We start from the raw sequence: 15716 nt of genomic DNA on the forward strand, positions 1-15716 counted from the left end.
AACCAAGTAATAGTTTCGGAGAAACAGCCCTGAAAGTTTGTGGGCTCGAGGCTAGTTAGGCTAAGTGCGCCGTTCTTAAATGCGTTTTTCTCGAAACTGTGTATTTGAAGTCGGTTGGTAAGATTTCCCGAGAAGTACTCAACCGGTCTTCATGAAATTTTACATAGGTCTTTGAGATACAATTCCTTAAACTTGGACGAAAGATTTTTTTTTCGATTACAACTATTTGAAAAAAAACGTCGCAAAATTTTCACTGAAATTTGCATTCCTTTGAAAAAAAATTCAATTTTAATTTTTTTCTTCGTTCAAGTTCTAAGTTAAGGTTTTAACTAAACCACGAATTTTTTTCAACTTTAGACGATCCTGTAAGGATCCGTGAGGTCACCGGAAATGGCGTCGCAATGGCCGAGTTTAAAATATTTTTTTCCAAAAATTTCAGATTTTTTTTTTAATTGTGTATGCTTGTAACAAAAAAAAATTCTAATAAAATATTTCATTTTTTATATGAGAAAAGCTGTTTTTTACCCGAGGAAACCCATGTAACCCCTTAACTTCTTTGATTTCGCCAAGAGATAGCTCAAGCATCAACAAATACAACTATCAAAAAAACTTGGAACACATATCCGATGTCTGGAAATTTTCCTCTAAAGAACCTTAAAGCTGAAATTTGTCAATCTTAGCTGTTAAGTTGAATGAAATTCTTAAAGTTCATATCGGATGATTTTTTTAAATAATAAATATGTATATGGTTGCACTCGACTCGGTCAGAGCTTTTCGATAACTGCAATTGGATAAATCGAATGATTTTGACCTCCAATTAGCGCTCCAAATATTTATTTCGCAAACAATAAACACGATTTTAGGTTTAATTCGACAATACATAGCAAAAATATGTATGTATATTTATACTGGCGTAAGTCCATTGTACTTTCAAAAGGTTGTCTGTGAAAATAACTCATGTGCAGCGCTGCGGAAAAGCATTTATCGAGCTCAAACAAAAAGTGTGCGAAAAAGCACTCGCTCCACAGTTCATGAGTCATTTTAACGCACTACAGCGTACTAACTGCAATTTGATTGTTATTATTATTTTTGTATTTTTCACTAACTATACACAATTTTCATTGCCAAGGGTGCACACTACATACAGTTACTGAGTTAATGCTCAGTTTTCAACGTAATTATAATGATCATTCCAATGTATTTTGTAGTGGTGTGCAACAATTTTCCCGCGCCTTGTAATCGTGTGGGTGTGCTGAGCTTGTAGGCAGCTAATAATTTATTATATGACGTATTGTATTTGATAGCAATTAAGTGATTTTCGGACTAAGTAGAAAACTCACTTCATTTTATTGGATTGTCTATCAACTAACAATTAAGGATTTCCTATTATTAAAGTGCATTACTTGCTCGATTGCACACTTTTCCTTGAATTGTTTTTGTGGGGAATGAAAATGAAGTTACATGCATCAATAAGGTAAAAAGGTTTCCGCAATAAAATGCGCGGCAAATTCTGTGATTGATTAGGAGAGCTGAGTACGAAGCTGTCAATTAATAAGGGGTTATAGGCAAATAGGGTGGAGTTTGTGTGAGCGGAATTTCGCGGGCGAATATGAAAAAAATACTTTTCTTTGGGTCAGTGATCCATTACGAAAGTCTTTCTCAAACCTCCATAAATATTTCTAACAGAAAAGTATATCTTATATAAATCTGATGAAGATATCTATGTAAATGCGTTTTATTACCGCTGCACAACGATAAAATAATTTATAAACGATGTTTGCTTAAGCGGTTGCGGATTGATCTTTCACACACGATTGTGTTGGCTTGTTGATACCTACGCGCAAATATAAAGTTAGCTATTTATGCACTAATTTGGTATTTCAATATTTACGTATGCATATTTATTGTATTTATTGTAGGACTTAACGCCTGCCAATGACAATTGCACGCTAACTCTCAGTATAAATAATTTTTTGTTGGATCAGTGGCGGAGACAAGTTCAATAGCGCAGCGAATTGTCGCTGTCCGCCTTTCGATTAATAGCGTTGGCGTGCGAACCGGTGTGGAATTTGATTTTTTACTCAAACTGTAAAGTGGGGGAAATAATAAAAATGAAAAATATTGTGGTAACGTAATATGCGACGTACTTTTGTCAATTTCTCAATATTTTCACATTCGTGAAAGCGGTGTATTGTAATAAGGAACATGTGGGTGTTTATAGAAAAATTGCTATAGATTTGTATATAGACTTTTTTGTATCTTTTTATATACAAATATACATTAGGGATGTTTTTTTGTATTGTAAATTTAGAACTAAGTTAAAATGAGAAGAATTTTTGATATTTATACTCATGCAACATGTTGCTATAGTTTTGTTCGTATTAAAGCTGTTTGGTTATTATATCTTGAATCGTTTAGAAGCTATGTATATTAAAATTATTAGATGGCGGGGTCACATCCATTTTTCCAACAATTTTAGTCCACTGGTTCCTTTTGCAATTGCGATAGCTTTTGTCAAATCACAGTTTTATATGGGGGCATGGCAGTGATCCGATCCAACTTGTTTTCACTTTTTTTCAAGGAACATCTCTACCTACATAGTTTCATCTGCCCGCCTACGACGGACAGACGGTCGGATGGACAGACCGACAGTCATTCAGAATTTAGTTCGACTCGTCATCTTCATCATTTATTTATAATATTACAAGAAATAGTTAGGTGCGTAGGAGCCGTAGTAACAAAATATGGCACAACCCTAATGTTTAATCTTACTAATTTTGTATGCGTGTAATTAGGGAAAGCAGTTAAAATATTTGCAATTTGACACATAAATTCGCGTGCTGCAGAATTGTGTCTATGCTGACATATAAGCAAACATACTTAAGTTGACATAAGCGTGCAAATGTGTAAGTGTCAATTTGCATGACAGCTGAATTCGAATCGAAACCACAATCCGTACTTATTATATTCAATATTTACCTTTGCCACTTCCAACGTAGAGATCGTTCAACAGGCTTTTGACAGTGATTTCGAATACAAATACACACAAGCATATATGTATGTATAACATCATATATGTATATGTACATTTGCTGCCATATTTGTGCATGCCTTTTATTAAATAAGGTGAATGACACATTTATTTATGTCTAAACATTGTTTTTGTTTTATAATTCTCCTATTGTTGTCTAAAACAAACGCTAAGCCTGATTTCTTGCTATTCGAATGAGTTTGTTCTTGCTTGTTTAGAAGTAATTTCTTGCAGTAAAATTAATTTGTGATAAAAATGCATGACATTTTTGTTATGAATGTTATATATGTTTATATATCGTCACCTAAAATGCAAAATAACGTAACATAATTTTTCATACGTTTACAGGCGAAGGAAAAAAGTTAAAAGAAACCACTCATATTGAAACAAAATTTCAGTTTTCGTTATAAAATGGTTATTCTTTGGTTATCATTTGGCTATGAAATGGTTACATATCGGTTATTATACCTGAAAGCGATTTTAAATTTCTTTTATGATACGTTTTTTGCATTTAAGGTGACGATATATATTTATTTTAAAAAACAAGACATATTTAAATAACATTTCTTATATATATATATAGCGATGAAATAATTTTGAATTCTGCAACGATCGGTTTGTTGCCTTCCAATTGCAGAATGAATGATGGAGACATTATAAACGAGATGCCGAATTGTCATAGTAATTATAAACAAACATTTCACCTCCTTTGCCTCACTTTCTTACAAACTAACGTCATTTTCTTTTAAAGGCACTTCAAAAAAATAAAGGAGCTAAATTGCCAGAATCTTGTTCTTGCAGAAGCAGAAAAGAGTAATAACGTTGCCTTAATTTAAAAACTTCAATTACATACATATATACACACCATATAAAATATGAGTATTGAAAATTTGTTAAGGCTATGGTTATATTGGTTCTTAAATTACAAAGTTATAATTTACATCTCTTCTTCTTCTTCTTTATTAGCGTAGACACCGCCTACGTGGTTATAGCCGAGTCATCTCTATATTATTTATATTGGTCTGGGAATAATAGCCAGTATAGATAGCTTAGACATAGTACATACATTGTGGAGATATTTGATTCACTAAGCTATCGCATCGGCGACCACACGGATTTCGTTGTTTAATCTAATTATGTATGTATGTATGTATGTATATGTACCAACGAGTGTAAAAATAAAAAAAAATCAACAATACTCAATAATCATACAAATAACTAATTAATTATACGGCGCGTTCTTAATAACGGTAATTCCCGCCATTCGAAATGAAAGATTAGACGACAAAAATGAGAAAAAATTAAACATAGACATATTTTTCGAAATAATTATATATAAATTAGTTGGAATATTCTTCAGCTACGTTAACTCTCATCGACGAGTTAATCAGAAATCGTTAAAAATGTGTAGCGTGTTGCAACTCGCTGGCGTTAGAAAACACGCTGATGCCTGACGAGCCAATCTAAGGACTACAGTACAGAAATTTAATTTGTTCAGGAATCACTGAATAATTACCTCGACTACTTTAGTTTAAATGACGAATTCAAAGTAACTTTCCAGCATTTATTTAAAATCATAAGCACTTAAATTTTTTAGGTTAAGCTTTGATTTTGTTGATTTTTTACACTTATACACAGTTACTGATAAAAAAAAATATTGATAACACTGTACACTTTCAAACAAATAGAAACACAGGCACTTTAGCATTAGTCTACTTACATATAAACTCGTTTGATCCTTGCGATCCGCCACTACCACCGTTCTGTTCCGTACCGTTCGTTGTAATGCTGATCGAAGAACACTTGAAACCATCGTTCACATACACGTGATCCAATGCGGGATTTGTCTTCATTGTGTATGCGCACTTGTCACTTCTGCAAACGACTACCTGTCACTTGTCACTTCTTCTATTCTTTTATGTGTGTGTGTGTGTTCAGCTGACGTTGTGAAAGTATTTGTTCGTTGGCGTAGAATCCGCGCGCAGACGCACACACAGCCACTAATGTCTGCTTAATGTGTGTGTTGTCACTTTTGTTTGTGTGCAGTTTTTTGTTTTTGCAATTCCCGTGCTGCTCGTATTTCGTCGTAATCAGATTGCAGGCGAAAATATTTGTGCAGATTTTTTTATATTAAATATTTGTTGTTTGTGTTTGTAAAAAGTTGTTGTGTTTTGGTGTTCTTTCCTCCTTTTGCGTTTTTAGTTTGGAATTTTGCTGCAATGGATGAAATATGAGATTTGATTAATGACGACGTTTCCGTTTTGTGCTTTTGTTTTTTTTAATACATTCTTGAGTTATTATTTTTATGTTTTTGCATTCGAACATTTTGCGTATTAAGTGAATTATTTTCAAAACGTAAATAGAGTAGTGATATACATATGTGTAGTATATGAATAAATACATATAAGTACATACGTATGTACATGGTTGAATGCAGAACTTCAAGTTATCGTGATATGCATTTACGTATGTATGTATATGTATAGTATGTACATACATAGATACCACAGTATTCGCGTCAATAAGTAAAGGAAGACAAAGTGAGCTTAAGCTAAGTTAGCTGTTTTGATTTCTAAATTAAAGTATTTGGGTTTCCTTCATTTTTATCGAACTTTAAGCTAAAGAGAGCCTTAAGTCAAACCATCTCATAATTTCACATTATCTTAAGTCGACTTATGCCTTTTTTACATATTGCCACAGCTACATATATCGGTATTATGGCATTTGTTTTTGTTCACAATTTTGCTCGTATTACATTTGCTTTACTTACATTGCATAATATTGCATTTGTATGTATTTTAAAACGTCATAATACTGCATTTGTTTGTATTTTAAAACCTTTGCATTGCTGTATTCGTAATAAGAGTTACTTAATTATGATAAATACACATTTTTGTGTATAAAGTTGGGCAAAAAATCTGATATACAAATTTTTATAAGAAAAATGACAGCCGGGCGAGTGCCTAAATTTAGGATGTCTGTATATTTCTGGGCCAGCGCACGACAATCGGAATCAATTAAGTTAATTTATTTTATTGAATTATTGCTTAAAGAAATTTGCCTTAATATATGTTCTTACATACATATGTATGTACAAAAATAACTACCCGTATATTCGTGTTTTTGCTAACAAATATCGCACGCGATTCCTTGTTTAACCGCTCACATAAATATAGTAGTATATTATATTGAAAGCTATTGGTAATTAAATGCATTTATATAAGAATATTGAAATTTAGATTTAGGGTTACATAGTTTATAGCTATTAACTTTTAGAAAAATAAATGAATTATTGTGGCTTTGTAAAAGAATAGAGTATAGTCGGGTATAATGGGAATATGTACATATATATGTAGGTATTTTGGAAATTTGAAGCTGATGTTGGCCTCCATCAAGCGAATCATGGCTGTGAGTTTGAATTTGTAAAAATTGAAAATAAAATTTGATTTTTGTCTAATCAAAGAAAATCAGCTAAAATCGGATTTAATATGAAATAATTTCTCAAACAAACGCCTCGCAAGCATTTAAGAAAAATATTTTATGTATGGTATATAAACACGCTAAGTGAGCCGAAGTCAAGTAAGTAGAAAAATATATTTTTATAAAAATCAGGATTTTGATTTTTAGAAATATTGAAGAATAAGTGTTTGTCATTAGTATTTCAAGAATGAATTCTTTTTCATAAAAAAAAATTTATTATGAAAATGTGTTTATAAATCATTTTAATATATCGTCACCTAAAATTCAAAATAACGTATGTATGTATGTAACATCACTTTTATTAAATTTACAGGCAATGAAAAAACTATATAATTGAAACAAGATTTGAGTTTTGGTTATAAAATGACTATATATTGGTTATATCTGATATGATGTAGTGAATTGTAAGCAATAAAAAGTGCAATTTAGATTTTTTTGAGGATACGTTATTTTGCATTTTAGTTGACGATACGTATGTTTCACTTTGCATGATGTACATATGTATATTTATAATTACGGCGCTTAATGATTACCCAAAGTCGGGCACGATATTATAGTAAATGGTCGCGAAGGAGCGCAATATTGTATATAAGAAAAATGCAGATCGTCTCATAACTAGTACATACGAAATGGACTCTCATAGCTGATCTCGAAGGAGATTTAAACACTGTTTATAAAAGTTGCTTCCAAAAAACACCTAACATACTGTAAATGACATTTTTCCATTCCAATTTGCCAATTTAAAATAATATTAAACACTTTGAAATAGCTGCATGTTGTTTATTTCAACATACTTCCTTGAAGCGCGCCTTGCCACATTGAAATTAAGAAAAGAAGGATTTTATTTTTTATGTAGCACGACTCAAAATATAATATTTAGTTTCGATATCAATTAAAAAGTCACGCAATGTCGCGAAATCTTCACTGAAATTTTTCCTTCGTACAAGCTCTAAGTTAAAGTTTTAACTAAACCACACATTTTTTCACTTTATATGATCTCGTAAAGAGTTATTCTGCCAACACGGGTACATTTTTTTTTCGAGTCGTCACCGGAAATGGCGCCGCAATGGCCGAGTTTAAAATATTTCTTTTTTCAAAAATTTCATCATTTTTTTATTAGTTGTGTATGTTGGTAACAATAAAAATTCGAATAAAATAATAAATTTTTAATATGAAGAAACCGCTTAAATATTTTTGAAATTTTTAAAATTGTTGATGAAAAAAAAAATCATTAAAATGGAATTTATAACAATTACTAAATCACAAAGCAAAAGTCAAAGCAACTAATATCGAAAAGGCAAACTAATATTATATATGTATGTATGTATGTATATAAAATGAGATTTCGGACATACTGAAAATTATGTTTTAGTAGAGCGATATGGATATTTAAATAATTTTTTACGTTTTAAATGGTTTGTTTTTTATTTAAATTATATTACTTTGCTTTTTTCTGGCAGGTGCGCAAAGCTTGCTTTTTTAATTTTTTATTAATGTCAGTAAACCATTACACTGTCCTTTTTAAATATCGAAAAAGCAACGACAATTCTTAATACGTTTAAGAAATACAAATTTCTTTTACCCAAATCGTTACATATGTATGTATGTATGTATATACATGCATACTCACATATGCATATATTATTTTGGAATGCTTACATTTTTTGCTTGATTACGAGCTAACGCCACAATTCAAAACAATCGGAGAATGCATGCAAATTTCAATAGGGTTTTGCTTTATTCACTAGTTTACGAGCACAAATTTGTTGGCGTTTTTCGCCAAAACACCGACTTTGCCGCACTTCACTTATAAAAGGCGATTTAAACGCTCATAGCACCCAACCTGAGCCGCTATTACGTATGTTTGTGACCGCTTAAAGTGCTTCAGCGACCGTTTAACACTATAACTGTTTGACTTTATAAACGCTGCAACGGTTTTATTGTCAATTGAATTTAATCATTTATTTATGCTGGCACACACGAGTTTTTCTTTCTTTTTTCCGTATATGCATATAGCTTTACTAAGTTTGACTTTTAAATAGTTATCTCGTCACGACGATGTTTCAAACTAAACTGTTTTCGAACTTGGCTCAAACGGTGTCTTTATAAAAATCAAAGCGCTTATTTGCTTCGTCGACGTCGAATCGCTTTCGGTTGCTTGTCGTTGATCGGCAGTCAGCGCAGCTAAGCAGAGTCGACAGTGGATCGATCGTTCGGCTTTTCTGTGCTCTTACTGACATTTCTATGTATTTACTCTCATTTTTTTGATGGCTTTGCATTTTGTTTTGCTTTGAAAGCTCGCACATATCTACGATCGTGTATGTTGTTTGCTTATTTCGACTTTGTGTTTAGTATGTTTGCTCAACTGTTGTTGTTGCTTTATTCTTAACGAATTGTGTTTGTATGAGATAGGTTCTTTTTTTCGAAATTCACGCTATTCATGCCGCAGACACTGCGTCGCATCAAGTGAGTTTTTCATTTTCAAAAATTCCACTGCGCTCAATTCACGCCGCTGATATATTTACATACGCGTATGCATTGTGTTGCCTGCGCTCTTTCGCCTTCATTGTAGATCCAACGCGTGCGTTAGTCGCTTGCTGGTAGTTTCCGCTCGCATTGTTTGTGTCTTCCCGGCTGTCAAACTGCCTGCGAACCGCCTCTAACCGGTTGCCATTTCACCGCACAAATGCTCTCTGTTTACGTTTTTCTAAGGCTCCATTCGTCTGTCTGTCTTTTATGTTATCGTTTTTTAGACAATTTTATCTTTCGTAAATTTTGAAGAGCAAGCATTAGCATAAGCTTGTGCACCAAATGTCTACGGGCCATATATTTTGGTCGCCATCTACCTGCTTATCGGTCACAGTAGGCGTTCGCCAATGCCGCAAGGTAGTCACCATGTGCTGACGGTGATGTTGGCATTCTAGCATAATGCCTTGTCGCCGTAGAAGGCGACTGTGAAGGCGACAGCATTCGTGAAGTTACCAGCAAGGGTACGACGACAAATGCGAGTGTGTGCGAATTTCGCGGCGAGTTTGTTGTCGAAATCTTTTGTTTGTTCAACTGATTTGGCATTGAAATTGCTACTCGCTGTTAATTGTCCGTTTAGGGCGTTAAATCCTTGGAAACGTATTGTAAAATGTATGACTCTTGAGAAACAATACATGATGAGTTTACATAATAAATAAAAATATATTTTGAATTACGAAAAAAAATAAAAATAAGCATTTCTAAATAAATAAATATAATTTCGTACATACAATATTGTAATATTGAATTTATGATGCGGCGGCTAATGGAAGGTTTCAAGACCGGAGCATACTCTTGTAGAACCCTCAGATGCGATTTAGTGACTAATGCCCAGGGCATACTAAAGTTATCGAAGACAATTCTCCAGTTTGCTGAATGACAGTGAAAACATAACACAATGAGTACGTGAACCCGAATCTCTAATCGATGATGATGCCCGACTATGAAAAACAACAAACCAGCTGGGCCGATGGATTACCGGCCGAGCTATTCAAATACATCGCCGAAAAACTCATAAGGAGCATGTATCAGCTTCTTTGTAGAATATGGTTTAACGAAAGCATGCTCGACGGTTGGAATTTGAGTGTGCTTTGCTCAATCCACAAAAAGGGAGACCCCACAATCTGCGCCAACTGCCGAGGGATAAGTCTCCTCAACATAGCATATAAGGTTCTATCAAGCGTATTGTGCGAAAGATTAAAGCCCACAAACTGATTAGACCTCATCAGTGTTGCTTTAGGCTTGGAAAATCAACAACTGATCAGATATTAGATACATATATTATGCGCCAAATCATTGAAAAGACGCGTGAAAAGAGGATCGATACACATCACTCCTGTCTTTATGCCTCTATGTATGAATTTGGTATGTCCGCAAAACTAATTCGGCTGTGTAAACTGACGTTGAACATTACCAAAAGCTCCGTCAGGATTAGAAAGGACCTGTCCGAGCATATCGATACCGCACGAGGTTTCAAACAAGACGACCCCTATTCTGCGACTTCTTAAATCTACTCTTGGAGAAAATAATTCGATCTGCAGAGCTGAATCGAGAATGGTACAACCTTTTATAAGAATGTTCAGTTGCTGGCGTACGTCATCGACCTCAACATCTGCGCTGTTAGTTCTGCCTTCTCTAGACTGGATAAGAAAACGAAACAAATGGATCTGGGAGTGAATCAGGGCAAGACGAAATATCTCCTGCCACCAAACAACAAACGGCGCACTCGCGATTTGGCTCCTACGTCACTGTTGACAGTCATAACTTCGAAGTCGTAGATAATTTCGTCTATCTTGGAACCAGTAGTAACAGCAACAAAGATGTCAACCTCGCAGAATAACTCTTGCCAACAAGAGCTACTTCAACAAGCACCAAACACTATAAGTTTCTCATTATTCCCATCCTGCTATATGGTGCATAGGCATGGACGATGACAATATCTGATGAGTCGACGTTACGTGTTTCGAGAGAAAGGTTCTGCGGAAGATTTATGATCCTTTGCTTATTGGAAACGGCGAATATCGCATACTGTTCTCTGCAATTTTGTTCAAAATGCTTAAAAAGCTCCCTTTTGATTGTTCCTAGCGGGCATAGTATTGGATCCGATTCTGACTCATCTAAAGAGGCTCTTAGCATGGAGTATGCAGGTTGAGTTTGGTACTCCCGTCTCCACTCCGCAGTCCATATTGGACCCATGGGTGTAGATAGAGGTATTATCCTTCTTCCCTACTGTACCTCTTCTCCATTTACGTATAGAGGAAATCCTCACCTCTTAACAGTACGTAAGAAAGTTGTTGTCTTATGTGAATTATTATTACTATATGTATCTTCATTTATGTCAGCGTTCTCTCTCTCTTTTTCAACACTTTTACATATTTGTGTTGTGATAAGAGGCATTTTTGTATCGGTGTTTTCAAAATATCATAGTTTTATTCTTAAGTAACATTTTAAAAACTTTAAGAGACCCATTTAGAATTAGCTATTAGAAAAAAGGTCTTTCTGTCGTTTTCGAGCTTTGTGTAGAAAAAATGGCTTTCAAAACTTTACGATTTTTTGGCAGAACTCTCAACAAAACTGTCTCCCCTCTGGAACGAAATTCTCACTAAGCCTCTGAATATTCTGTATGAATACACATAGAATATCAACAGATGGATATATTATCGTATTTTTATATAATTTTAAAATTATAGTGCTTACAAAATTAATTCGTTCATTTCACGTTAATTGCATAACCGGGAGTCAATTTAATTTTTTATTATAGTTTTTGATAATAGTAATAGCGGAATAACACGCTTTTACAAGGCTTGTGACTGGAATTTTTAGTCTCTTGTGTTTTATTAAATTTCTATACGTTTTACGAGATCTTTGTTAGTTTATTCAGGTTCATCCCCATAATGCTATAATTGTCGATTATCTCTCGGTTGCTGAAATTCTCTTTTTAGACCTAAGTTAAGGTACTTAACAAAAATGTGAGCTGATTTTCTACTATTAACCACTTCTAATTTATTTTTCTTATTTTATGATTTTTTGTTTTTTTTTTTCGCTTTAATTTTGTGCTTTCTCATTAAAGTTATTATCCAAGACTTTTATGCCTCCAGCTATTATTTTTAGTTTCATCAACCATTGTCTACGCATGGCGTTTATTCTTTTCAAGAAAAAAGTTGATATGGGAATTTTTTCAAGTAGTTTTTTGCTTGAGGCGTTTGGAATGGAAATTGTGGTTAGATCTGGTTTGCGATGTTATATTTTTATACACATTCCTAACTACATATGTACGTATATGTATATTAATATGTTTACACATGTATACATATGATTATGCTGTATATTAAAATGTAGATTCCGACACAGGTATCACTTTCACATTGTGATGTTTTGGGCATGGATTGTTTTAATGTAGAAACAAAAAAAATTGTTGTAAAATTATATGGTAACCCCCCACTACACTTCACTGTATATTAGTAGAAACTTCATGAGGTAAATTAGAATAGAAATAGCGTTCAAAATTCATCTGAATTCAAAGCTGTTCTTTTGTGTAAAAACCCCAATGGCCAAAGAGAAAACCAATCAATGGCGACAATGACCTACTACGTTTATTTCCAATTATGCACTTGTGCATGTATTTGTGTATGTTGATATGTGTGCGTGGTCGCTGCTTGACATTTTCGTTGAATTTTGATTTTATTGTAGAAAAATCCCCTACAAGATTAACACACTAGGTGTTCAGGTCATGTGATGCAAGTCAAATGCGTGAGGCTGCGTTATACACAAATAAGGCTACTATTGAAAATACTTATAAAATATATTGACAAATTCAAAACTCTCAATGTTAAATTATACGTCAATAATACGTATGGTAATTAAAAACAAGTAAGGAAGGGCAACGTTCGGGTGACGCTTGGAATATATGTAAATGTGCGTTAACTTTTGTCATTACTACCGTACGAAAGCATGTCTCCAAGCACTACTAAACGACATATTCGGCATAAAGTCTTCTAGTGTAACAAAAATCATTATACGTATGTAACGGGTGTTCCAAATAGAGATACCTTTTTCAATAGCTTTTGTTTGACAGATCACGCGTGTCAAGCTGTCATGTTAGTTTTGTTCAGTATTATTTGACATTTCATCATGGAAAGACTTACACCTGAACAACGTTAATAATTGTTCAACTTCGTTAAATAAAAAATGTGTTTCGCGCGCTTTGCACAAATCATGGTCATCATAATCGGCCTACTGAGTACTATTCGCAGCACCATCAGTCCTCTTGAGACCCGGCATTCATTTTTTGATAATATTCACCCGATATAGTAGCCGTAACTAAGAGTGTACACGAAGACCGTGGAGAGTCGACTCGCAGCAACTTGAACTGACAGCTTGCGCAAGGATTTCGACAGAGAGCAACCCGAGAGATTCCAGAGGCGCCTATTCATACAGAAAAAAACAAACGGTTTGGTATGGTTTGTGGATCGATGGAGTCATCGGTCCATATTTCTTCAAGAATTATGCCGGTGAGAACGTAACCGTCAATGACGACAAGATAACCGACTATTTGATGCCTTATATTGAAGCTCGTAATCTCGGCAACATTTGGTTTGAACAAGACGGTACCACTTCCCAACTTCCCATTTATCGCATAAATCAATGGATGCATTGAGATAACACTTCGGTGAGCAGATAATTTCACATTTTAGGCCGGTCAATTGACCACCAAGATCGTGTGATATTACACCGTTAAACTTTTTCCTGTGTGGATATGTAACGTCTAAAGTCTATGTGGACAAATTCCTTAAAAAAGGGACCCTCGAAATGGTTCACTCTTTATATACTATGCGGTAGTTGGCGTAACTAGTAAACAAATTTCCACATATTTTCGGAATTAAGCTGTATTATATCTAAATCAGTTGAATTTCCTTAACGCGAATCACTACAATCCACAAAAAAAAATTTCGAGTTAGAGAGATCTCGAGTTATAGAATGATATCTGTATGAAATATCAGATAATATGATGCAACAATTAGCTTGATGTTGATAAGATATTTTCTGGTTTACACCTATAGGTGGGCGTGTCCATGTCCATTGTCAAGGTTTTATACCAGCTCCTATAAAGCCCTTCCGTATCATATAGGATGTAAAATTTAATGATTCATGACACAGTTTTCAACATAACCGTTTTGTGGACTGGACGTGGTTATCATATGATTTTACCGTTTTTCAAAGCTTATACAAAATTTTTTGGCATTATCACCAATTCCAAGCTTTTCGAACCCTGGTATAAATTTGGACATTTTATATCATTTACGAAAAAGTTCCGAGTTAATAATCTATGACCGGAGAATAGACCCGGGTCTGTTTCTATCCAATGGAAAGGGGGAATAATAAGTCCAATTGCCATAAGATGGTTTTACACTTCACCTGTCATTTTTAGAGAAAAACAAATTTTTCATATGTAAGATAGGAAACTACAGTCTTTGAGAGACACATTACTAAGATGAGATGAGAGAAGAGAATAAGATGCGATAATGTTGAGGAACTATGGAGATATTCAGTGTACTTTTTTAAACGCGCATAGAGTTCTGGTGAGTACCCTATTTAAAAGGCTGCTATAAAGAATTCAGATACTGGTAAGGAAACACCAGACGATACTTCTGGTTTAAAAGTTCCATGCTTTAACCGGGCACATTTAAGGGTAAAATTTTGAAAATTAATTTTTTATGGTTTGCTTAGTTTAAATATTAAAATATTAATTAGTTCTTTCAAATACGTCGTCATTTGCCAATTTTTGATTTCGGTCGTAGGCAATGTCCTTAATTTTTTTAGGTTGCATCCGCAGAGAAAGCGGAAATCGCGTGTAACACAAAAATATAAAATATTTTCCTTCTTACTTTTTTAATACGTTTCAAAATTTCAATTATTGAGATAAGTCGTTTTCAAGCGCTTATTATCAACAACTTATCGTGTCATCAGACAAACGTGTAACTTAAACGTGCTATTGATTGCGATTGGCAGTTATTTATTGTTTTACAAAATGCCTACTAATATACTAATTAATTTAAAATTAGTTTAAGGTTCGTTGAAGTCTGTTAATTATAGCAGTTTACATTTATTTTAATAAATATTCAATATACATATACATATGTATGTATGTATGTATATGTAAGTCTATGGGCTGGTATGCCTAGGATGGAATGTTGTTTTTAATTTAGAAATGTGTGTCAGAAAATGAGCAGAACAAGCTCAAAAAGAGAGGCAATAATAGTAGGCTTGTAACGTATAACTTTGTAATTGAGTTGGCAAAATCACGTGACGGACATTTATGTAAACAAACTGCTTGTATGTGTATGTATTGAAGCTATCAACGCGACTCCTAGTAGTATGTGTGTGTATGTTGGCGATCGTTTAAAGCGATCATAAATTGATTGTTTATTTTTAAATTTATGCGAGGCATTGTGTTACAAACATACACACACATGCGTACATACGAATATAATTCACGAGGCATGTGAGTGCGGTGTCATTAGCGATTCGAGTGGACACTTTACATGCGAAAGCCAACAATTTTCTGTGTGTGTGTGTGTTTTGTATGTATGTACGTAAGTTGTGAGAAAATTGGCTTTCCTTATATTTACTTGCCGTTTAGTCGTAAATATCAGCGGTGTATTGAACTTTGAAAAGTAAA

The 15716-nt window shown here is 33.9% G+C and overlaps 1 protein-coding gene across 2 annotated transcripts in view; it reads right to left on the bottom strand.

The window, feature by feature from the left end:
- The window catches only part of LOC126756720 (sodium-independent sulfate anion transporter), a 60935-nt gene that overhangs the window by 3775 nt on the left and 41444 nt on the right, over positions 1-15716 (bottom strand). Inside the window, exons 1-2 of one of the 2 annotated variants that reach the window (XM_050469981.1) lie at positions 8171-8586; positions 4752-5245 (exon numbers count right to left, since the gene is read on the bottom strand). In XM_050469981.1, coding sequence (XP_050325938.1) covers positions 4752-4884 — 133 coding nt within the window. In that variant the 5' untranslated portion in view covers positions 4885-5245; positions 8171-8586. Of the gene's footprint in view, positions 1-4751; positions 5246-8170; positions 8587-15716 lie in introns of those variants that run through there. The other variant, XM_050469991.1, reaches the window with a different exon arrangement.

Source organism: Bactrocera neohumeralis, chromosome 2, assembly GCF_024586455.1.
Source record: "Bactrocera neohumeralis isolate Rockhampton chromosome 2, APGP_CSIRO_Bneo_wtdbg2-racon-allhic-juicebox.fasta_v2, whole genome shotgun sequence".
Lineage (NCBI taxonomy): Eukaryota > Metazoa > Arthropoda > Insecta > Diptera > Tephritidae > Bactrocera > Bactrocera neohumeralis.